Here is a 25,264-nt window from a genome sequence, read left to right as displayed (position 1 = left end):
GAAATGCTTAAAAATAAACATCAATATCTATCACAATTATTTTAAAAATGAATTCTGCCAAGCCTGTTTATGAGTCTAGTACTGTCATCAAGCTAACACAGCTGGTCCGTTAACTCAAGCATGAGAAGCTTTCAGATCCAGACATTTCAAACAGGGGCATCAGTGCAGTTTTAGAGGAGTCTATAGCTGAACCAGGTGTTTAGCGCAGCTATTAATGGGGAAACACGTGCACATAAATAAGGTGTATTTATGTACCTCTACGTACTTAAGTAGCATTCTTCACTGTAGTGTCTCTCACTCATTAATGGATTTTATCTTCACATCTGTACAATGCAGGAAAATATTATCCCCTTTGTAGAGATGGGGAAACCGAGGCACAGGCTAGTTTAAGTGATTTGCCCATGGTTTCACAGAAAGTGGGTGGCTGAGCCACAAATGGTACGTGGATCTTCTGAGCCCCAGTCCTGTGCCCTATCCACTAGATCATCGATCCTCTCATAGACCAGCATGAACATGGAGAGCTATATATCGCAAATAAAGACAGGCTGCTGACCTGCTAGGGAGCAAAAAACTTTCTAACAGTCTGCAAAAGCCTTTTCTACACCAGGTTTCTTTGCTCCAGATTTCCCATTGTTAGCCTCAGTGGTTCAGCTCCCCTGGAGGTACCAGCAGTTCCAGCACGAATATAGACAAGGCACTGGCAACAGCCAGCATTTTGACCACTGTGTTATGTAATAATGAGAATACCTACCTCTTATACCGCACTCTTCATCAATAGATCTCTGAGTGCTTTACAAAGCATCATTGCCATTTTATAGATGGGGAAACTGAGGCACAGAGCAATACAGTGACATGCCCTAGGTCACCCAGAAAGCCAGTGGCAGAACTAGGAAGAGACCCCAGGTCGCTTGAGGCCCCAGGGTCAGATAGGGAGGTCACCCATCTGGTTTTAACATGGACAGTCTTTTTTTTGGGTAGCTTGTCCCCACCCAGTACTCAGATAAAAGTGGACATGGTGTTGTCCGGTATCGGATGGGGGGCACCATTTGAAAGAGCACGCTGCTCTGCCGCCCCCACTAGCGTAACTTTGCATGCACTGTGTGTGTGTCAGGTCATGCCATGGGGGAGGGGGTGTCATGCTGGCTGGGGAGGACCCATGTCATTCCTGGAACGTCCGGGAATGCGAGAGTGGCCACCCTAGGCTTAGAGGACTTGGTGCTTTAACTCCCGATAGACACCAGGAATCTTATCTATGGGGAAGCTCGCAGCTACTCCACTCCCAGTGTCTCCCAGCAAGAGTCACTGCAGGTAACGGAGCCGGAGCACTAGCTGTGGGGCTAATATAAACCTGACCTTTTCTCAACAGCACCTTTACTGTGCAAGGAAACAGCTGGAAGACCCTGCACGCTATCTATACACTGGAAATACCTCTCCGAGCAGCACGTCCTTTTATTTTTGGACCTTTGTTTAAAAGTCCCGTACCAAAAAAACAACCTGAAGTTCTCCTTGCAAGCCCCTTATAAAGGAAGCTGCATCTCCCCCCAGGAGTTGGGCTCTCACTGCAGAGCATTGCTCACCAGGCTGCCTGCAGGCCCTCTGCTGCTTTTTCCGTCAGCATTTCATCTATATAAGGCAGAATCATCTCTTTCCCTGGAGCCCTCTTTCCCCCCCTCCACTCTTGTTCTCATATCCCAAACTCCAGCGTCCCACAGCTGGGCTGCTGCCACAGGCTCGCAGCATTCTTTTGCCTTGTATGGCCAAATCCTTGGGGGTGGGTGGGAACAATTTAGGTAAGCTCCATTCTCCATTGGCTGCCTTTCCCATATGACCCAGCTCCTTCCAGCCAGGGAGATTAAAACAGCTAGTTAATTTCTTCTATTTGCAGGAGTCAGAAACGCCTTTGGGATCTCTGGGTTTTTAACTGTTTCTGACACAGGTAAGAGCTTTTTCCATTGATTCACTTTCCATGTGGTGTGGTTTCCTGGGGGCAGCTAAGGTGTGTCACGGATTAAATCAGAGGGTGCGGGAAGATTCCCAGAAAACTGAGCGCTTACATTTTCCGGTCTCAAGTTAAAAGCTTCCAGCAGTTTTAGGGATGAACGCAACTTAGTGGACCAAGACCAGAGCTCTGTAGCATCAGAACCTCTCAGGGAAAGAAGTGGGATCCAGTCAAGAACACCCTCTTTGCTGAAATAGACTCTGATATCCTGAAATGGGTTGTGCGAGTACTTGTCCTCCATCACAGGAAGGGGTATTTTGGCAGAGGGTTCCTGGTGCTTTTAGCATTTCACTGCAGAAAAGGAAAGAAAGTTGGAGTCAGATAAGAAGGCTGCCCACTGTGCTGTCAGAAGTTACATGGGAGGAAATGCATCTGTGCCGTGGCTAATTGTTTATCAGTCTAGGGAGCAAATACACATGCATGGAAGGAAATAAACCCAACCTATGTCTGAGTTCTTATACAGCTGGCATGGTCTGGGACGTGGGCAACACCCTGGAGCAGAGCCCTCAGCAGGGGATGGGAACTTGAGGAGTACAGACACTCTGCTGGTTGTCTTCTCACAATGCCAGTTGCCCGGTAGAGAGATTCACATTCCATGGAGTCCTGTCTGAGCCTGCATGAGAAGGGAAGGAAACCTCCAGATCTGTATTCCAGCTGCTTAACCTCTTACCTTTCCTCAGGCAAGATGTTGAAGCAAGGTGTGCTTTGCGGGGCAGGTGTATGGTCTTGGGTGCTGCCGTGGCGGGGTGTTTGCCTACCAACACCTGTTATGGCAGCAAAGAACCCTGGCAGGCGTCCCCAGGGAGCGAGAACAGGCGGGCGAACCCAGGCAGCACCGTCACCGCTGGGATGTGACAGGAGGGAGACAGTGACAGTAACAGGAGGAGCTCTCCACTCTCACAGCAGGGCCCTTACCCTGCGGAGCACTTGGCTCCCCCAGACAGTCCCACTGACATCAGTGGCACTGTGTTTGGGAGTAACTACTTGCCAGAGTAAGTAAAGGCTGCGCAGCCTGGCCCCGTAGCCGTAACAGAGATGAGATGAGCGGGACACAGCCGTGGTTACTGAACGGCTGACTCGCGGCCTTGGCAGGTGTTGACTGTGCTCTCTCTTGGGGACCGCGGAGCGCTCTATTAGTCAGGGGGGCTTCTCCCAGGAAGCGTCAATCTCATATAAGCAAAACCGGGCCTGGAATCAGAGCTGTTGTGAGCACACTGCAATGCACTGAAAGAAGCTGGGCTTTTCCGTCTGCTTCCCTGCTCTGAGCTTGCTGTCGGGGCCTGCCTCTGGGTTTCTTGGGCAAGATTCATTTTTGTCTGGAATGTTGTTTTCTCCCATGTCCTTCTGCAGATGGCACAAGACAAGATCCTGGCAAACATGTATACTGCCCTCTCTCAGGTGATCCCCTAGTGATCTTAGAGATCTCCTTAGTGCTCTATTGAGTGATCTGATGTTAGTGGCGGATTAGCCACTGGGGCAACGGGGCCTTGCCCAGGGGCCCCAGGCATTTGGGGGCCCCTGGAAAAATGGGTGCCCCTGCACCCCGACCCCACTCCCCAGCTGGAGCGCCTGATGGGCGGAGCAGGGCAAGCCCCCAGGCCCTGATTCCATTTCCCCAGCAGGAGCATGCTGGGGGGGGGGAGGGAGGGAGGAGGGAATGACTGCAGGAGCAAGGGGTGGGGAGGGGCCCTAGCTTGCTCTGGCCCAGGGGCCCCACAAAACCCTAGTCCACCCCTGCCTGAAGCAATAAATTCTCTTGAGTAAGAAAAACTTCATTTACCTCCCTTTTGCTTTCTCAACCCTAAAGCCTGATCTACACCTAAAACTTCAGACAATCTAGCTAAGCTGCTTAGGGCTCTGAAAAACATTGCACGCTGAGCAGTGAAGTTAGGTCGACCCAACGTCCTGTGTAGGCACAGGTAGGTCACTGGAAGGATTTTTCCATCAGCTTAGCTACCCCTCCTCGAGGAGGTGGATTTACTGCAGCGACGGGAAAAACCCCTTCGCTCCACGGCAAGTGTCTCGCGGCGTTGCTGCAGCTATGCTGCTGGAGTGCTAGTAGCGTCTACCACGCCTGGGGTAACTTTTCTCCTGTTCAGACAATGCCCCTCAGAACCCGAGATCAGGCGGCTTCCTAGTCCCAGGTGCTTTCCACCATCGGGCCCCTTGCAGAGTATCTGTATTTGCGGAATGTTAGAGGGGTGTTAAAATAGCATTGAGAAGGCTCTGTAACATGTAACCCTGGGAGGAAGAGGAGGCAGGGATAGTGTTGGCCAGTGTATGAGACAGCTCCAGGAGTGAACAGTCACTGGTTACCAAAGATGGCTGTGTTTCCTTGGGCATTTAAATTCTTTACCCATTGCTGTTGGCATTTTCTATCGCCAGTGGGAGGAGCTAAATATCTCGCTGTGCTCCCAAATCAGTGCTTAATCTGTACCAGGGCTCTGGGCCTGGCCGGTCACAGCCCCGGCACCTCTGGGCCTGGCCGGTCACAGCCCCGGCACCTCTGGGCCTGGCCGGTCACAGCCCCGGCACCTCTGGGCTTGCCACATCAGTTATGAAAGTAAAAAAGGTTGCTTGAGCCCCGGCACCTCTTTCATTATAAATTAAGCACCGTTCCAAATCAGCCCTCTCTCTCATTTGCCTGGGCCAGGTTCCCCTCCCTGGGCGTAGCCCCAGTATTTCTTCAAGGAGGGAATAAAAATCCAAGTTCAGGATCTTCTGCATGGCAAGGACAAGGTCAACAGAAGCCCCTCCCTTAAAACCCAGGGCAAACCGTTTGCCTTCCAGAGCTTTAAAAGGAACATATAAAAGGTTATTTCAGACTGTTCGGAGAGTGGCCAATAGCACACACCCATCTCCCTGCTCCCAGGTACTACACCCAGACCCTCATGAGGTGGGCACAGAAATCCAGCTTTGGTTCTTGGCTCCCAAAGGTCTTGCCCAGGAGCTGGCTGCATGAGTGCACAGAAAAGGTAGTCGGGGCCCTCTCCTTCTTTATTCAAAAAGAATTGACCGTAGCGCAGATGCCTCCTGCTCAGCTGGCGCTGGGACTGTGGGGGCTGTTCCTTATGAAACAGGCACAGGAAAAGCCCAGACTGGTCTATTTTGTGCTCAGCTGGAATCCGATTGTGGCATCCCACACAAGGATCGTAGAAGGCGAAGGGTCCCAATGGGCTTTCGTACAGCAAGGATCCCCAAGGGAGGGGGGTGGCAAGGGCAGTGGCGTTCCTGGTGAGGAGTTCCTGTTGATTTCTGGGGTGGCTTCTATCAGGTGACACTCCCTGCAGCAAGGATGATCGGGCCCTCTGAAGACACCGTTTGTGTGGATTATGAAAGAGCCACAGTCACGCTCTGGCAAGCTTTGACTGGTGTATTATTTTATCAGCAACCCCATTAATCTGCCCTGAGTTTCCTTCCCCGAGTGGGGCTGGCAGCCTGCAAGCTGGGGTTAGCTGTATTTTGTACCTTTAAAGTGCTGCCTACACAGTAGTAATTTCTCTACCATCACCCCGTTTTACTGAGCCACAGAGAGGGGTCACATCCTGACCTGGGGCTACACAACGAGCTGGGATTAGGTTTTTGGGGTCCAGCTGCTCAATCCTGCACTCATCCCATGCATCCACACAGCCTGCTTTGAACGCCTTCATCTTCCTACCCTGCCTCCTCCTGATTCTCACTGCATAGTTAGCCTGGGCTCTTACCTTGGTGTTGCCCCTAACCCTCTTCTCTCCACACACAAAACCCTCTTACCCAAGTTCGATGGTGCTTTCAACCTGAGCTAGCTGGCCCGGCGGGGGGTGAGTTAGAGCCTGGGTCCTGCTTTCGCTCAGAGCTGGTAACCCGCCTGCTTTGCAGTGTGGATGCAGGCTAAATCGTTGGAGGGCTGGGTGTGCTCCTGTGCCTTCCCACAATTCCCTGTGTGCCCAGAGGACAGACAGGATCTCCCACAGTTCGCTGGGAAAGTGTCAGAGAATGGCTCAGCTCACTGCAGCACAAAGAAATGTGGGAGAGGCCCCCAGAAGCCCTGGCTGACACACACACGGGAGCACAGCACCAGTGAGGACACAGTCGCTCCAGACAGACTTTGCAGTGTGGCTGCTCACACCCAGGCCAGGCTAGCCCTGGTGCCAATCACCCAGTGAAGACACTCTCTCAGCGACGCCACGTTGCTGTGGCTGATGTCACAGTCGTTTGCCACAGTGAGGGCAGATTGTGGCATCAGTAGCTGGGGAAGGAGAGGAAACGGCTGGTTTAAAAAAAAAAATAAGGCAGGGAATGAGGGGGGATCATCTTGGTGCCCAAATACCGTCCTAGTTGGGTCTGTGAGAGGTGTCTCACTGGAGCAGTCAGCAAAGCATGATGGGAAAAGAAGCACATCTCATGTGCCCCAGCAGGTCACACCTGGTCCCCACTGCCGATATCTGAAGTTTCAAAGGACAACAGGAATCCCCCACCATGCAGCTTTGGGGATAGTGCTCCCTGCCACCGTGCAACTCAGTGCCCTGCAGCATGACATCTGGTGACCCCTCTGTTACCTGAAGTTACTTGTCATTACGCTTTACAACCCTGTTAGAGTGTGTGGCTCAGACCTAGGGCAGCAATGGGGCTTGCTCACTACGGCCGATCTGACAAAATACTGCTTGGTCCTGGTTTTGAACATTCTGGCCACAAACTTCATTGATCTGCTGAGAGTTTGACTGGGTTTTAGTAAGAGACCGGATTGTTTCCCCCAACACTTAGCCGAAAGTGTCACTTACACGGCAAGAACCTAAGCTTGGGTCATCCCGGTCATTTGGTTATTTATCCTCACTACCCCATGAAGCCCAGTGGAAAGTTAGCAGAAAACAAACCCCGCCTTCCACTGGCTTTAGATGCCGACTGTCCAGCCTAGCCAGGCGGAAAGGGGCTTTCAGCAGCATGTGGCAGCAGAAAGAGAGGGGCTGTCAGCAGCGACGTGCAGAGTGCTGCATGCAGGCCCCAAACTGCTGGAAGCCCACGGTCAACATTTTCAAAAGGGAGCCCGGCCTGAGGCTCCTTACAGAGGCCTCGTTTCCCAGAAGAGCTGAGAAGCTGCCCACAGAAAAGCAGGTGTTTAAGGTGTTTCACATTGGGCACACAACCTCACTAGCCGCTTGAAAATCTTGGCCTATATGCCTATATCTGTGGGCCATCTACACTCCAAGTCTCACGGTAGCAGGGCACAGCTGCCTTGCAGTGCTAGGGGTGCCCATGTTCTAACATCCCTCTTTGTTTGTAGCACCGATGGGATGACACAGTGATAGGATCAGGGCAGCTTGGTTGGTATTACAGCTCAGTCCAGCTGGGTTGTTAGACTGCACCCCAAACCCACCCTCTCCCATAACTGTGTTGTCCCATCCACTCCACAAATAGAAACTCTGGTAGAATAGACCTCCCGCCCCAAGGCTGTGTCTACACTAGAAGTTTTGCCCTTTGAATTTCCCACCGTTGCAGCCCCAGAAGTGGTAGCAGTGGCTGGCGCCATAGTGTAGGCTAGGCACTGCTTTGATTGACAGTAGAGCTATTCTGAGCTGGGTTAGATGACTTGGTGTTAAATCCACCAGTGGCAGCCACTAGGCCACCTACCCTGGGGCTCTGAGTGTTGCTTGCACTGGTGGAGCTGAGCCAGCGCTGGCAGAAGTGGGAAAGGTTTGCAACATTTCTCTAGTGTAGACAAGGCTTGAGTGGGTCCAGGTCCAACCCCAGCTACCTTCCTCCTCGCATCATCAAAGCAGAGGGGGGGAAGCAACTGAATTACTGCTGGTGGCTTTCTTCTCCTCCCCCTCCTACCTTTGTGGGTGTTTGTGATCCTAGAGAGACCTCCACCTTGGCTCCCTAGAGGACCTGTACACCTGACTGCAAATATCAAACCGCTTTCCTGAAAGGGACCTTGTAGCCATTGAGCTACAATATAACCAGGGACGACAGAAAATGGGAGTACACATGGCAGACTCTATAGCCAGGCCTACTGACACAGTGGCTCTCAGAGGTGTGAACTCCCCTGCTCTCTCATTCATCACAATGACACATTAACACTGCAGCCCACTTATTAACTTTACCTCTGAAACACTAAGATTGTTCACCATTAAATTGCTGATCCCCATAGGAGGAATGCTCAGCTCAGGGGCTTGGCAATTTAGACCAGATGTCGCCATCATATTTTGGCCTCCTTGGTGCCTGTTTCACACACGCACCTCCCGCATCCATCCGGCTGTTTTGTTTGTTTAGAGTCACTGTAAGCTCTTTAGGTGCTGTACAAACACAATGCCCCAGCGTCATGGGGCCTCCATCTTGGCTGAGGCCTCTAAGTCTCTCTGCAGTGCAATTAACTATTAACAACCCCAGCAAAGCAATAACGTTGCACATTTGGACTATGCCAATAAGCAGACACTGAGTATTCAGATAGCTGAGATCTTCACTACTGCTCTTAGAAACTAATTTACAAGCTTTTGAGGCTCTAGCTCCTGGAGTTGGAATGCTCGGTCCTAGTAATATTAGGAGCAACGTCTCCATGGGTTGCTCCAGCGGGGGGCCCTACTATTGAGACAGAGATAACATACTGCAGAGGGAGCGAAGCTCCCACAAAAGAGAAGAGAATGATGGCTAGATACAGTGCTTTGGAAGTGCTGCTCACAGAGGAAGCATGGTCAAGCGGATTATGCATAGGGCTGGAGACGTCTGCGTTCTAATCCCACTCAGCTGCTGACATATGGCTTGACCCAAAGGCCACTGAAGTCAGTGGAAAGTCGCCCTTTAACGTCAATGGGTTTTCGATCCTTCCCTACCATTTGGCCGACATGACTTGCCTATTTTCAAGCCTCAAACTGGGCACCCAAAATCAGTGGCGACTTTGGAACAAGTTAGGCTTCCCCTGTCCAGCATTCACACTGGGTGAGAAGGTACTCTATTGTAAATAATACCCCACCAATTACAAGCCCTTCTTTGAAGTCTGGACATCACAGTTGTCCCAGATGATTAGCAAGTGCTGCTTGTACCCACTGGGCACAATACCTGGGATGAGGGCTTTTGTTCAGGTCTGGCTTAGTGGGTGGCATCTACTTCAGTTTTTCCCCATAGTGAATGGGAAGCCACAGGGTTTACGGCTACACCAGTTCATCTGGTCCCCTTAACTCTGCAGCACAGGGTGTTTGGAAATGACTCAAAAGTCCCTGCTCCCAGACACAGTGCTGGACACTAGGAAAAGAGTCCCCGAGAATATCGGTACAGACACAGTTGGGCGGCATGTGGACATGCCAAAAGAGGGCTGTTGAAAATCTCATTGCTGCATGGATGTGTTGACACAGTCCAAGAACAAGCCAGACAAATGGCACTTCCCTGCCATCACACCCCTCCTGCTTTAGGAAATTGACCCGTTTATGCTATGTGATGCTTAGAACTACTCACCCAGATGGCACCAGGTTTTCAACACCGGTACAGAAGAATGGTCTTCTGCCAATTTCCTGCATGCATGAAGCTGTTTCCAGCACTGGTTCAGGAGAACCCATTATTAATTACCATTGCCAATAGCAGGCTCAACTTCCTAGGGTAGCTGGGATGACAGAGTCCCATTGACTGCAACGGTTTAGATGCTCTGAAGTGCAGTTGAGGTAAGCTACTTGATCTTTCCCTGCTCAGCCACATCATTTATTAGGTGGGTCTGTTTGCAAAAACCCTCCAGGAATTTCATTTAAATAGCTCTATGGAGACTTATGGTGTTGTTTTAAAAAGCTAGAATGTTGTGAGTAAGCCAAGCCAGGCCCAGATATTGAGCATTCTGCCAGGGAACATTTTGGTCTAAGGCCCCTGAGCAACAAAAATCTGTGCCATCAAAACCACGTTCCAGCAACATAACGATAACCATCGAGCAGGGAAAACAATCCAAGTTGTTCTTTTGTCCCCAAAGCACCAAGGGTGCAGGGAAAATATTTGGATAATGTTAATTCACAAGGTTAGAGCACAACCGGTGTTTATTTTCCTAGCCTTTTGCTACTTTTTGCAGTGTATTTTTAAGGTGTTGTACAGGCCTGGTCCAAAGCCCGTCATAGGCAACAGAAGCCTTTCCAGTGACTTCATCAGGCTGTAGATCAGGCCCCAGGTGATTCGTGCACCTCAGTTGAACTCTCCTGTTGGCAGACTGGAGTTTCTGCAGCCATCTGGACCTCCAGTTATTGTTACAGGGACCCAGCATGTCCTGGGTGCTCTCCAAGACATGCAGATCGACACTGTCCGTGCCACAAAGCGCCTGACAATCTAACTGGGGCATGACGAGCAGGGGCATCAAGCGTTGGGAAGAGGGTGGGATGAGGAAGGAGGAGATCAGATGTGAACATGTTAGTGCTTCAGTTATGTTATCATCTCCCCGTGGGCCTCGGGGGAGGAGCAAGTGTTCTAGGAGGAATCTGAGTGGACCAAGGTGGCAGCTGGGAGGACTTGGTTACTGTCCCTTATTCATTCTGCGCCATAGATTTGCATGGTGCTAAGGGATGACCGCAGCCAAGGAGTTTGCCACTCAAGGGAGCCCTATTCCTACACCTTTCCTCCCACTGATTAGCACCCGCTTGCCTACATAGTCCCTCGAGTGCAATGCATTGCTCATTGTAAGTGAGAGCTGCAGAGTCAGGCCCCGTGCTGGGCACCACATCCCGAGGTGACGACAACCAGTGGGGAGGGCGGAATAAGGAAAGGGGAAGGGGTTACCTCCATTTGTGAGCCCCAGATCGTTAGCTGCAGGAATGCAGGATAGTCTGTAAATGCTACTGCGCTTCCTCCAGCTTGCCCCATGGAGAAGGGCTCCTGGTACACTTCCCGCTGCCCCCCCCACCCCCCGGCCCCTGCAGCTCTTGGCATTGTGGGTGAACACATGTCTATAGTAGGAGTGTATTCCCCAGTGCCCAGCCAGAGGGCAGAGAGCTTCTCCTGGGAAGTCACTGTTAGGTGCTCCAAGTCTTCTCCCTGCAGTCAGTGATCTGGCACCGAGAAACATACCCCCACGTCGCAGCGGGCACAGGGCAGCCCCCAGGCCAGAGATGAGCCGGCACCTCTCGGAGGGAAGCTGTGTTACCGGATTGGCACTTAAATGTGTCATTCCTCTAAAAGGGGCTAACTCGCAGTACCATTTCCCTGGTCGGAGCCCTCCCCAGGCTGTCCAAACACTAAGGTCTCTTGTAGCGTTTCCTCAGTCTAGAGCTGGGGCCCGGGGCAATAACGGGTGCTCTTCATGTAGCAGATATAAGGGGCAAGAGCACCAGAGCACGGTGGTAAGAGGCAGGATGAGCAGATGGGTTCAGGGAAGCAGCAGCAGGAGATTGCTGCAGTCACAACAGCCCTGCCCCAATGCAATACTCAGGGGCACCCTAGCCATGTCAGTAGGTACTGGGGTGCAGAGAAGTAACGGCGGTAAAACAGCGGTTGGGGCTCAGAGGCCTGTTGCGCCACGTCGGTGGGGCCGTCTCTGGCCAACGCAGCTCCAGCGAGAGGAGGCTGCTCCCAAAGGATGCTCGTGTGAGGCAAGGGCCAGGCAGCGGGGAGCGCTTTCAGGCTCCATGGTGTGGTTCACACCCCTGCACCCTGACTGCCCTCGCGCCCCCCACCAATGCAGCTTCGCTGGGAAAGGGAAGGGGAACAGGAGCCGCGAAAGAAGAAAGAAAGGGGGAAATACACCACAAACGGAGGAGGAGAAAGAAAATAGAATGAGAGAAGAAAAAACAGGAGTGAGGGGCTAGGCAGCGGCAGCTGTGCCACGGCATGGCAGGAAAGGCAAGAGAAGGGTGCCCACGTGCCAGTCCATCACGTGGGGACAGGCTCTCCTGCTCTGGGTGCATCCTGTCCAACCTTGGCTTGCAGACTCTGAGGAGATCCTGGTCCTATGGTTGTCCCAAAGGCCTTGTTAGGTTTGTCCGTAGCAATGCCCCAGTTGCAAAGCGTGGATGGCCTTTCCCAGAACAGCTCACATGAGGTGGCCAAAACAGCCGGGGTGTGTTTTCTGGCACATAGCACTGAGCGGCATCGTGCAGCCTAATGCAACATGACATGGTGCCTTAACTGCTTTGTGACCCATGCCACATAAGCCAGGAATGCAGGTGGGCGTGTTCCCCAGCCTGGCATAGGGGGCACACACCAATCATAACAATACTCTACACTTCCCCCCATGGAGCTTAAAGCACTTTCCAAACAGGCATGAATTCAGCCTCACACCTCCCCCCGCACAGCAGGTGCGTGCTAACATCCACGCTTCACTGATGGAGAAACTGAGGCACAGAGCAATGATGTGACTTGCCCAAGGTCATCGCATGGAAGGCTATAAACAGCATGCAGATCTTCTGACTCCCAGTTCTGTGCTTTAACCACTAGGACATTCTGAACTTGATCAGCCAGCAGGCCTGAGGCACAGATCCATGCACAAGGGGCTCGGAACCAGGAGGCCCCCAGTTCTCATCCTGTCTCTCCTGCTGGTTGTTGAGTTATGCTAGGCAAGTTGCTTGGAAATGTGGGGCTAACCATCTGCATTAACTCTGGGTGCCCCACTTGAGACATCTTAAAGGAAGCGGTCTGGCTTTCAGAGAAGCACCCTAGTCTCCCGCTGAAGACAATGGCAGTTGTGGGTGCACAGCACCTCTGAAAATCAGATCCTTGACAACTCAGTTTGGGCACCCAGAATGAGGGAATGCTTGGAAATATGGGCTCCCGCCTCTGCCTCAGTTTTCCCATCTGCAAAATGGGGGTAAAACGCACTTGCTGCAAAATGGGGTGATGAGACCAACCTACTTCCCCAGAGGCGTTGGGAGGACTCAGCTGTGTGAAGCACAATATAAGTGCCTGGTATTATTGCAACTAATCGGTTAGTAACATTACCGGGTTACGGTCTCCTGCGATGACGGGTGAGGGAGAGGAAGCAGTTGTGACTCATCAGTGCCATCCTGTGGCAAACATAACAGTGGATTCATCCCTAGCTGTGGGCTGTTACCTGCATGTAGTGAGAGGCTGTCGCAGCCTTAAACTAAGTCTCTACCTCCAGCTGCTATGAGATTGACTGAATGAGCCTCTCCTGGAGCCCTCTTGCTGCATTAGGCAGCTGGGCTTTGAACTTGCTATTGCCGTGGGCCTAGTGTTTGCTCCTGCTGTACAGGCCTAGCAGCCGCCCCAAGGCCTTGTCTACACAAGAATGCTGCACTGATTAGTAGGTGAATTTGTATAAAAATTAGGTCAGTTAAATAGGTGCCAGGTCCTGGGTAGATGCTCATGTCCCGGTTTAAGAGTGGCTTACTGCAGTTTAGCTGAAGTCAATAGGGAAGACATGTGCTAAGCGGATATACGACACTCTTAAACTAGCACCAAACCCTTTTCAGTATAACAGAGTCAGTTTAAAACCACACCTGTAACCAAACCACTGCAAGTTTGTGTGCAGACATGAAGGTAGAAACCTCCAGGGGTCAGGAAGTTCCTGTGACCTTTGGGATCATTGACCTTCCCGCACCCCAGCAGCAGAGTAATGAGTTTAAGCTCTTTTGACAGTGCTGTGCGGGTTTCCTTTGCGGCCGAGGACTGAGAGGTTTATGGAGCAGTTGCTTTGTGAGAAGTGCTCACCCTCAAATGATAGGGTGTGTGTGTCTTTTATCATGGCCCATGTGAGTTCATTTGGCAGCCACAGTAACTCCCACTCTTGTTACAACAGCCGCTGCGGGGTGCTGGTATTCCCTGGCCATGATTCCTGCACCCACCCACAGCTCTCGGTGGAGGAAATGCATGGGCCCCCCGGAACGAAGGATTTTTCCCTGGAGAGGCAGGTGACACCTGTCCTACCTCCCCTGTGCAGGAGCCTGAAAAGGGATAGCTCAGTGGTTTGAGCATTGGCCTGCTAAACCCAGGGTTGTGAGTTCAATCCTTGAGGGGGCCATTTAGGGATCAGGGCAAAAATTGGGGATTGGTCCTGCTTTGAGCAGGGGGTTGGACTAGATGACCTCCTGAGGTCCCTTCCAACCCTGATATTCTATGATTCTATGAAAGGGGCAATGATGACTCGAGTCCCTCAGTTGGCAGGTGAGGTGCAGCCATGTGGGAATCAGTCAGTTAGGGTGGGCTGATGATGGTACCCTGAACTGAGCCCTTGGGCGGTAACTGACCAGGTGAAATGGACCAGGTAGGTGGGGAGTCCATCCAGCAGCAAGATGCGTTGCACCATTAGGGATACCAAGCAGGTGATGTGACTGGAACTTACCAGAGCAATTAAATCCCTAAGCAGATGATCAGAGAAAGAGCCACAACCAGGCTACAGGGAAAAAATATTCAACTATGTAGCGGACTGCGGACTGTTCACCTACTGAAGATCTGGGGAGAGCAGCCTGTTCCCACCCAGCTGATACAGTAACAGGATAGCGAGTCACGTGACCCGTGCAGGAATGATGGGCAGGCACCTGGCTGGGGGCAATCCCCAGCCAGGGGAGTTGCTAGGAGACTTGCTGGGGTTTAGAAAGCAGGCCTGGCATGATGGTATCAGCAGCCCCCATGGCAAATGCTCAGCAAAGGTGCTGGCATGAAGGGGCCAGGCCTCTCCCCTGCAGGCTGCAATGCCGCACCCTGCTTAGGAGCTGGGAGACATAGCGGCTGTTCTCTGAGCTGAGTCTCGTGGCCTTGCTAGGGGAGGGGATGGGGGCAGCGTGAGTGAGCTCAGGGCCAGGTGCTCTGAGATCTGTAACTGTTAACCCTCTCCCTGCCGTGACAGAGCCCACCCATGCAAGAGTGGCTGCTGCTCTCCTGCACGGGGCTGCTGGATATGCTCATTAGGCCATCCTGGGTGTAAATCAGAGCCCCGTCCCCCCGTCCCCTGCCCCAGATTACAGCTCAGTGTGCTGGAACCCCCTAGCCCTAGGTCACAAGCTGCTGCTGCGGGGGTGAGCCCAGCTCTACAAACGGCTTTCTGGCGAAACAAAGAGGGCAGGGGGCGGGGAGTGGAATGCTAGGAATCTGCAAGGAGCAGATAACCAACTTCCTGCTTGTTCCTAACAGGGCCTGCACTGGGAAGGCAGCCCAGAGCCCAGGTCTTCGTTTGTGAGCCTTTCTTTGTGTGTTTAAAGTGTACAAGGCAAGCAGATCACTGCAAGGCTTTGTGATGGAGGGGAGGATGGCCGGGCTCTTGCCCTGGTATTGGGAACTCTCTGCACATCTATAACCCCTTCCGTGCAAGAATCCTAAAGACGGGGACACTCTGCTTGACCTGAGGGGTTGCCCTTGGGCTCAGGGGACTGGGGTCAGTAACAGGCAGCTCTGCAGCACGCCATCTGCTGGGCCCCCTCTGACCAGGGAGCCCCCCTCTCCCCAGTATCCTGAGAGATGCTTGTCTATTGCACAGGGCTCTTCTGGTTAAGGATGGGCCAAATTCTGCTTTCAGGCACATACACTAGGGGTGGTGGAGTTACACCGAGCTTACACCCGCAGCAAGTGGGGCAAAGTCTGGCACACTCCAAGTGCCCATAGCGTGGAGTCCCTCCCTGGAGGGGCGATGGGGGATTTGTCACATAAGCCCCATGACACTTGAGACTTGATCCAGGACCCTCACAGCCCCTAGCAAGCTGCTGTAGCAGGGGAGGCGGGTCCCCATGGCGGAGCCGGGGGGGGGGGGGAGGGGCTCTACCAATTTTGCCGCCCCAAGCAGCCACCGCCGAATCGCCGCCTCCACAACAGCAACGGAGCTGCCGCCGAATTGCCGCCGCGGGACACGGACGGCCGCCCCATTCTAAAAGCCGCCCCGAGCACCTGCTTGGAAAGCTGGTGCCTGGAGGCAGCCCTGGATGGAGCTGCTGGATGCTCAGCTAGAAGCCTCTCTCTGCAGACTGGGCTAAAGAGAAAGGCCCCAAAGGACAGTTTGGAGTCTGAGACCAGCGGGTACAGCTGGTGGCCTGGTGACTGCACACCAGAAGCGGCTGCAGGGGCAGATCTCGGCCGAGAAGGCTGCTAGCTCGCTTCCTGGAGTATTTTTCTCTTCTCACATTCTTAATGTCTTACATGGAGGGAGCGTGGGTGGGTCAGTGTAAGAGCGGACTCTGGAAAAGGCCTAGAAAAAGGCCAGTGTCGATGCAGGCAGAGGAGCGGCTCCGCCTGTGCGTCAGCAGCTGTAGGGCCTAGAGGCGGGCATGCTAGTCCCGGCTCCTCACAGTGCTGTCACCATTAGCCCTGCTCAGCGTCAGCTCAGACGGCCCTGGGGCCTACCGAAAGGAGCGCTGCTACCAGGGCTCGGACTGGTGCTGGTGCAACCACGGGGAAACTTATCTCCCGTTCGCTGCCCTGTAGGAACCTCACATCAGGCTGTGGCTGTTCACCTTCACGGCACACAGAGAAAAAATCATAAATACTCTTGTCGGAAGGTTGCACCGTAGCACGACGTCATTTCTTAGAATTTAGAATCCTAAGGCACACGAACCAAAACCAGAGCGAGACAGCGCAGAGAGCCACCACTCACCTCCACGCTGACTCTCTGCAGACTGCACCAGGAAACCCAGACCACCACATGGCTTCCCTCAGAGACCCCTGAGCTGCAAGCAGGACCCGGAAACCCCTTACAATTTAAAGTGATGTCTTGTCATTTTAACAATTTCCAATACATCACAATAACTAAACTTCCCTGCCACATACAAGAGCAGTGGAGCTCACCCTCTTCCATACCACCCCCCCATGCAACCACAGAAAACAGCTTCAGCCCCACCCCACCCCAGAGCTATAAGGAGACAGATGGTCAGGGGGAACCCCATTTTGCAACACAAAGGGGCATGAGCCGCTGAAATTCACAAGGAACTGTTTTACCTGCTGGGGTCAGTGTCGGAATTCAGGGTCTTCTTCGGGGGGGAGGAAACAGGTGTTTGCTCTTGCATCCATGCACCAATTACAGCAAAACTGAATCTAAGGGAGTAGTCACCCCTAGCTTCCCCTACAATCATCACTTTGCAAGGATCACAGGATGATTTACCAGCTAATTAATTAAATCACCCCCCTCCTGTGTGATGAAAGTTAGGGAAATATGATTATCCCCATTTTACAGATGGGGAAACTGTTAAATGACTGGTCTGATTGCAAGGCCAGCAGCCAAATCAGGAACAGAACCCACTTGGCCTGTCTCCCAGCCCTGCCCCTGCTGAAATCACTCAGATAGATTGCTCCACTCCATTCCTGTTGAGTCTGTCTGTTCCCCTGGTTGGTCAGTCTCCTTTCTGCTTTCCCTGTCTCACTCAGGAGGTAGATCACCAGCTGCCAAGATGTCCAGCAAGAGAGCCAAGGCCAAAACCACCAAGAAGCGCCCCCAGCGTGCTACTTCCAATGTCTTTGCCATGTTTGACCAGTCGCAAATCCAGGAGTTCAAGGAGGCTTTCAACATGATTGACCAGAACCGCGATGGCTTCATCGACAAGGAGGATCTGCATGACATGCTGGCGTCTCTAGGTAACAAGTGCCAATCCAACAGGGTGCCTGCACTGGTCAGCTGGTAGGCCACAGGGACTGTGCTTGGGGAACGGGGAGTAGCCCTTTCCTCCTATAGGTATTTGACAGTTACTCTATGTTGAAGGTCTCTGTCCTCTTCAGCCCTCTCTTCTGCTTCACCTTCCTATTTAAATAAACGATCCCCTCAGGGAAACTGGCAGCACAGTTCAGTAAAGGCTGGGGCTTGTCTATCCCAGGAACCCTTTGCGCTGGGGAAGCAACACTAACACTGCTCCACCCGTGCAAATCCCTAGTGCAGGTGAGCAACACAGGTGAAAAAAGTGACTTGTCACTTTTCACACTGCTGCAGTGTGTCTGCACAAGGAATCTGTACTGGTACAGCTACGTTGGTGCAGAATACTCCCCTGCAGAGGTAACACTGTCCCTGGGTTGGTGTGTCTTTGGGAATCAAACACGGGACCTCTGGGTCTGAAAGCAGGAGCCTTTACTCCTTGAGCTAACAGAGCAGAATCAAACTGCTATACACACGCTGGCCACTGGGGGGTGACAGCTACCTGTTCGTTGTGGGTTATGTAGGTGAACCCTGTTGTTCGGCTGCTCCACTTCGGGCACCATCACCCTCTCCAGGGAGAGACCCTCAGGAGTAGGGGTGGGAAAACACTCCAGCCCAATCCCTGTCACAGTCCCCTCTATGCAGGGAAATGTGCCGAGTTCTGAATCCGCACCCAGCTATTGAAATCTATTTGAGGCCACCCCAGGGTGCTGCCCCCCAGGGCCAGACAAAACCTTTTACCCACCCCTTTGGTTGTGTTAGTCCAGCACTCGTGATCTCTCCCTCCCTCTTCCACCGGCGGGGCTGGACGGGTTGTGACTCAAAGCTCCGCTCCCTGCCTCCCACGGACCCGAGGCCCGACTGTTTATAGCACAGTCTGAGCCACGGTGGCTCTAAAGACTGTCCCTGGGTTTGGTTTACTCTAGGATCTGCCCTGACTACATTGGCTCCCTGGTTGTGGCCCAGAGGGGGTCATTGGTCACTGAGGCCAGTCTGGGCTGCAAATCACCTGACTTCCCTTGCAAGAACCCTGAGGCTGAGTGGCAGCACCCTGGGGTGGGGGCCAGTATCTCTGGGGCACAGCAGAGCCCTCATTGGCACAGGGTTTCCCATCCCTGTCCCAAAGAAGTGTGTGTAAATGCAGCCCCCAGGCCATGCTAATACCTTATGGGTCCTGATTCCCGCTTGTTGCTAGCACGGGTCAAGCTGCAGGGCAGACAGGGCTCTGGGCTGTAAGAGAGAAGCCAGGTAGGCTGAAATACAAATATTCTGGCTGTGGTATAGAGCCAGTGCCCTGGAAATCTCACCACATGCTGCAGGGGTCTCTCCCCTCCCAGGGCATATAGAAAGTGGCTGATTATGGTTTACGTTTCTACTGCAGTAGTGTCCAGAGGCCTACAGGTTGGGCCCCACTGTGGTTGGTGCTGCACAGACAGCTCCCCAAAGAGCTTCCTTCCTATCCCCCTCCCACTGGGTTTTGCCCTTGAATGTCTTCCCCTTCCCCCTTCCTTTGTCCTGTGTTAAGGCCCACCCCCCGCCCCACCAAATATGTGCTAAACCATTCATCCCTATGGACCATCCTTTCAAATCAACCTAACCACATGGGGGGAGCGTAATAACTGGAGGCTTCTCCTTAAAGTGCCAGCACTGAAATAGTTAATGCAGCTACTTCTCAGTTAGACCCATGTTCACATCCCTTTGGTGTGGAAGGAGCAGGCCCCACCTCCCAGCTGTTTGTCTGTGGGCAGACGCAGGCCCAGTCAACACTTGAAAAGTTTTACTGGCATGGCTCTGTTGGGCAGAGGCGGGCGGCACACACACGTGTGTTTTTGCCAGCACAGTTATGCCAGTAAAGCTCTAGCATAGTGATAGTGGTATGAGGCTCTTTATGCCGGCTTTGCTGAACTGCAGTAAGCTACACTGGTCTAAGCACTTTAATAACAGTATAATTGCACCCACACTTGGATTTTGGGTTTTTTTTCCCCTTTTACTATAATTAAAGTGGCAAAACATAATGTAGACAAGGCTGCAGGAAAACAGCATTGCCTTGGGCCATGTTCTGAAGGTCTTTGGAAGAGCTAATACTCCTCCTCCTCCCTCCCCCAATTGCTTGCATTCAGCTAACAATAAAGGAAATGCCAATACTCCACAAGAAATCGCAGTGGTGGGTATTTCCAGGACACCGGGTGAGGAGACCTGGGTTTCTATTCCCAGCTCTGCCATCAAGTTGCTGTGTATCCTTGAGCAAATCCCTTCCCTTCTGTACCTCAGTTTCCCCATCTGTAGAAGGGGGACAATGATTCCCCTGCCTCCTTAGTAAACTGCACTGAGATCCATGGGCGAAAAGGTCTGCGTAAGCACAAAGTATTATTACTGTTTGTACCCTATTGTTCATTACTTCTCCGCTCCGCCCGAGCACTAAAGTTCACAGCCACAACAGCCTGAGCCGGAGAGGAAGGAGGGTTATGGGACTGTTTTCTTTGGAGACGCTGCTCTCCAGAGCTTTCGGAAAGGTGTACGTGTGTGACTGAGATTCCCAGCCAGCGCTGCCCTGGCTTGTTTAGCAGGTCAGCCAGCACAAAAAAGGCTCTCTGGGGATAGGAGCAGAGCCCAAGGCTCCAGCTCGTTTTGACTTGCAAGTTTTGCCAAGTTCCCCCACCCAAAGTTCTTTCTGCTTAGCTGCAGGCCAGGTAGATTTCAACCTCCTCTCTCCTCTTTCCTTCCTGCCTCCGCAGTCCCCCCCACTACCCAGGAGGTCTGTCAATTATTGACCTGGCTACCAAACCTGTTCTGAAGTCCTAGTGCAGCCAGGAGGCAGAGCTCCCCCCATTCCCCACCTAACTGCACACAAAAGTGAGGGGAAGAGGGGCTGGGCTCAGACTGTAAAACGTGTGTTTTGAAGCCGGACACAAAGAGAGCTTTTTGCAGCTGCACCCACCAGAGGGCACTGAGCTGTACAGGCCGGCACCCGCTGAGGGAAAAGCGGTCTGATGGAATGGGAAGAGCTGAATGAAGGGGTCTGGGTGAGGAATAGATTGTCAGACAAGGTTGCCCCTCTCTCTGGGCAGCAGGCAGGGGCAGACTGGGATTCTCTCCACTCTGCAGGTTAATCAAACTTCCTGGGGGACACGTGTCAGGAATTTAGCTTCCCCGGAGGCCAGCCATTCGGAATTTGCATGCCAGCGCTCCAGCCCTCAGGCTGTCGGCGGTCATGCGGTCCATGTCCTTGAGCGGGCTGGCGGGAACCCTTATGGTCCTGTATCTGTGGTGAACCCTGCTGGAAAGCAAGTGGAATGCTGGCACTGCAGGGACACACGTGCTGGCACAATTCAGCCTTCTGATTGTGACAAATGGATGCCCCGGGTGTGTGAACATGGCCGAAGCGAGCCCATTTAGAAGTGAAGACAAATATTCATGAGCACTTCTTTGCACTACTCAGCTGGCCGGGATACTCAGCGAGAAAGGCGAACCCATAATGTTTTCAGAAGGACCTAAGGCCCAGATCCTCACGGGCGTTAGGGAGCTGGGTGCCTTAATACCTTTGAGGATCTGGGCCATTGACTTCCAGTGAGACCCAGGCTGCTGAGTGCCTCAGTCACTTTGGAAGATGGGACTCGGGTGCTTTTGAAGAACTTAAATAGGCCCAATGGCCTGTGATGGGCTATTAGATGGGGTGAGATCTGAGTTACCCAGGAAAGAATTTTCTGTAGTATCTGGCTGATGAATCTTGCCCATGTGCTCAGGGTTTAGCTGATCGCCATATTTGGGGACGGGAAGGAATTTTCCTCCAGGGCAGATTGGAAGAGGCCCTGGAGGTTTTTCGCCTTCCTCTGTAGCATGGGGCACGGGTCACTTGCTGGAGGATTCTCTGCTCCTTGAAGTCTTTAAACTACGATTTGAGGACTTCAATAGCACAGGTGTGAGGTTTTTTTTGTAGGAGTGGTGGGTGAAATTCTGTGGCCTGCGTTGTGCAGGAGGTCAGACTAGATGATCATAATGGTCCCTTCTGACCTAAATATCTATGAATCTATGAACTTACCTGCTGCTTTTGTCCAGTCAGGACACATGGGGTTTAGAACAGGGGGGGCAGAGAAGATACAGACTGGGGGATCCTCCAGATGCACCTGGAATGCAGGCTGAGGGCCAACGGGACCAGCTGCTTAAGGTCCCCGTTTGTCTGACTACCCAGAAAGATCCAGTGAGATCCTGGCCCCTCCATGCTGACATTTCTGACCAGCGAACAGCTGGGCTGTGGGCCTCATTTCTGCCTCCCAAAGAGCGATTTTGGTGTCCCCGAGCCATGCGCTTGCCTTGGGTTTGGGTCTAATCTAGTGATTAGAACAGGGACCTGGGAATCAGGACTCCTGGGTTCTAGTCCTGGCTCTGTCACTGACTTGCTGGGTGATCTTGGACCAGTTGCTTCACTTCCGTACCTCAGTTTCCCCACCTGTAAAATGGGGAACAATCATTCCCATGTGTCATGAGGCTTTAGTCATGTTTCAAGTACCCAGAGCCCCTCAGCTGAGCAGGCATAGGAGTGCAGCGGCTCACCCTGCGCTGGTTCTGTATGGCAGGGAAGAACCCCACTGACGAGTACCTGGAGGGCATGATGAGCGAGGCGCCAGGTCCCATCAACTTCACCATGTTCCTCACCATGTTCGGAGAGAAGCTGAACGGCACCGACCCAGAAGACGTCATCCGCAATGCCTTTGCCTGCTTCGACGAGGACGCGACAGGTATGGTAACGGGGGCCAGGCTGGCTGCTCAGTCAGCCCCACGCCAGCCAGGGATGCTGGGCTGAGCCAGCCAGTGGAGCAGGCAGCATTGCTCCCCCAGTGCCTGGCTCCCAGTGTGGGGCTGGCCAGGGTGGCTGCCTTTAACCCGGGGCTGAGGGCCCAGAAGGGAGAGAGGCTCCTACGTATCATTGAGGATCCGGGCCTAAGCCAGTTTTCTGGGGCCCATCCAATGCCCAGCCCGAAGGAGGAGCCTTTTGCTCTAGTTCAAAAGCCTGGCAAGCTCATAGAGTGGGACCCAGCATCCTTGTCCTCCCTTGGTTTGTCTGCAGAACAAAGGCATGATGCTGCCTTTGCTCAGATCCACCTGGGAAGGGAATAACGGGGGGTCCCGAGAGCTGCGATTGAGGGGCACTGTCCAGGCTGCAGGATCACAGAACCACTGACTCAGAAAATGCTGTCTGCTGAGGGATACCCTTCCTGCAGGGGATGCTGATCCACTGAGCTCCTTCTGAGACCCACGCTCTCCCCTTCAGCCCCTCACGAATCCCCCTGGCAGTGTGAATCCCGGGTGCGGGCACTATCCCACTCTCTGTGGCCTCCAGGGTCGCTTTGCATACTGCGCTGACTGGGAAGAGGCCATCCTGTTCCTAAGGGGCTCAGATTTGAATCTCCGGCCACCTGTTCACGGCAGCTCTCGTCCCATGGCGGTGCCACTGTTAACATTTGCAGCCCAGTGTCCTGGGTCCCTGGAATCGCGACACCATGTAGCAAGGGCTGCCAAATCCTTGGACCAGTCTCTTTAGAAACACCCCATTCTCCCGGTGCTAGGTCATCCCGGGCTCTCCCTGGCCAGTGCTTCCCAGGAGCCAGTTCAGAGTTCTGTTCCCCAGCTCCATTCACTCGGGCACTCCAGCTGCATTAACTCCACCTCCTTTGTCTTTCCTCTTCCCTGCCATTCATTGCCCCCTTGCAGGTTTCATTCACGAAGACCATTTGCGCGAGCTGCTCACCACCATGGGGGACAGGTTCACAGACGAGGAGGTGGACGAGATGTACCGAGAGGCCCCCATCGACAAGAAAGGCAACTTCAACTACGTGGAGTTCACCCGCATCCTCAAGCACGGAGCCAAAGACAAAGACGACTAGAGCCGGGAGGCGCCCGTCCCACCTTCTGTACACATGCTGTGCCCCTCCTCCCTGAGCACCCGTGCTGCCTCTGGCCCAGAGTCCCAGCGGGCCGACCCCATGGAAAATGCCTTAAAGCACATGCCATGAGGAGTTAACCCTGCTCTGCATTAGGGACGAGCTGGCCCCCTCACAAATGCCCCTCCCAGGAGAAGATGAATCTTCACACTCCCGTCCCTCAGCCCTTGGAGCATGTCAACCATTCCTAGCCTCAGTCGATCCTGTTCGCAGCAGGTCAGTCCAGATGGCTCCCATTCCCCCAAAGATCTGACCTCCTGAATTCAAGTGCTGTGTGGAGGAGGTGACCAGAGGAAAGGGGGATAGTTACCATGGGCTCAGCTCACCAGTGCTGTAGCATCTGGCAATGTGCATATGATCCATGGCCATCCAGAGTGTAAACCCCTGAGGGGGCCTGTTGAGGTTGCTGCCTACCCCCTGGCCATTGACTCTCTTCCCAGCGACGCCACCCCAACTCTCTCCCTTTATATCAGAGCTGGCTTATACTGGAGCTACAAGTTCTGTTCTTCTAACCCACTGGGAATCCCTCCTTGCCCTGGCCCTGCCTGCCTGGCCCCATTCTGCACTCATAATAATTTGCACTTAGATAGCACCTTTCATCTGAGAATAGCAGAGCACGTGGACCCCTGTGTATTTTCCCTGCCACGCTCCAGCCTGTCCTTGCAGTGGGGTGGACTGGGAGGGGTAGGGGTCCCTCTACTGGGTGGTGCTGGTGGTCGTGGTGGTCAGGGCTGCATGGCAGATGGAGCATGCACACAAGGCATTCCGGCGGGTGGCTTTGCCATGCAGAGATCTTGCAATCACACCAGCTAAGGGTGGTCAAACCATTCTGCTGGGGATTAACATTTGTGCATCTAATTAGCCCCTCTCAATGAGGAACAATAAAATCCTGCTCTGCATTTTACCTTGTTGACCATGTTTACCCATAATCCCCAGCAGCTAGCCTGCCATTTCAGAGCTGACTTTCTCCAGTGTTGCAGTCCATAAGACAAGAGCCCTCTCCACATTAAGCCAGTCACAGCTGCTGCCATCAGTATGGGTCTGTCACCCACTGGAATGAACGAATGGAAGTTCCCGATGTGCGCGCTACACTTGGACTCAAGAGACAGCAGAACATGGGATTTGCCAGAATGGATATGAGCCTTGATCCATCCAATCCCAGGTCCTGCCTCCCATCTCGGCCAATATCCAGGGCTTGAGAGGCAGGTGGGACCTACCCAGGACACACCTCACCAGCTGTGCCATGCTGGGTATGTAAAGTAGAAAACTTCCTGCATTCCACTAGACAGCCATTTTTCACCCTGACACACAAGCTTTGATCACCCCCCTCTCCTTACACACATACCCTCAGATATTACCCAGCCTGATTCCCAGGGTATATTACGTAACATGCAGCGGATCATAAACCCATATAGACCATCTCCATTCATTTTCCAGCAGTTATTATCCAGTACAAATCCAGATCCTAAGAACATTGACAAGGAAAGAAATATACAACTGCCCCCTCTTTTTAAAAAAAAAATGTTTCCTATTTGAATAATTGTGTTTTGTGGCTTTAGAATCTGTGATTTAAGGGATTCAGAAAATTGAAATTACTTATAAAATATAAAAGATATAATACCAATGAGTGCATGTGCACAGTTACCTTATTTACCAGGTCATCTTCTTGTTTTACGGCACATGGTACATTTCTGTCCTTGATTAACTTGTCCTAAGCAGTCATCTGTAGCATCAGCCGGGTTGGAAGAGCCCGCTCTGATGGGTCATCCACTGCGTCCTCCCAACGCTGTGCCCCAGTTGGCAGCCTCAATCCTGTGCTGTCCTGGA

General features: G+C 52.8%; 1 protein-coding gene across 1 annotated transcript; it reads left to right on the top strand.

Moving 5' to 3' along the window:
* The first annotated feature begins 1,823 nt into the window (after window positions 1–1,823).
* MYL9 (myosin light chain 9) lies at window positions 1,824–25,061 on the top strand. Its single transcript, XM_073309850.1, has 4 exons — window positions 1,824–1,936; window positions 17,240–17,446; window positions 22,073–22,234; window positions 23,208–25,061. Exons 2-4 carry the CDS (start codon window positions 17,263–17,265, stop codon window positions 23,378–23,380), a joined length of 519 nt encoding a protein of 172 aa, XP_073165951.1. The 5' UTR covers window positions 1,824–1,936; window positions 17,240–17,262; the 3' UTR covers window positions 23,381–25,061.
* The last annotated feature ends 203 nt before the right edge of the window (window positions 25,062–25,264 follow it).

Source organism: Lepidochelys kempii, chromosome 13 (assembly GCF_965140265.1).
Source record: "Lepidochelys kempii isolate rLepKem1 chromosome 13, rLepKem1.hap2, whole genome shotgun sequence".
NCBI lineage: Eukaryota > Metazoa > Chordata > Testudines > Cheloniidae > Lepidochelys > Lepidochelys kempii.
This window is presented reverse-complemented; position numbering and strand designations above follow the sequence as displayed.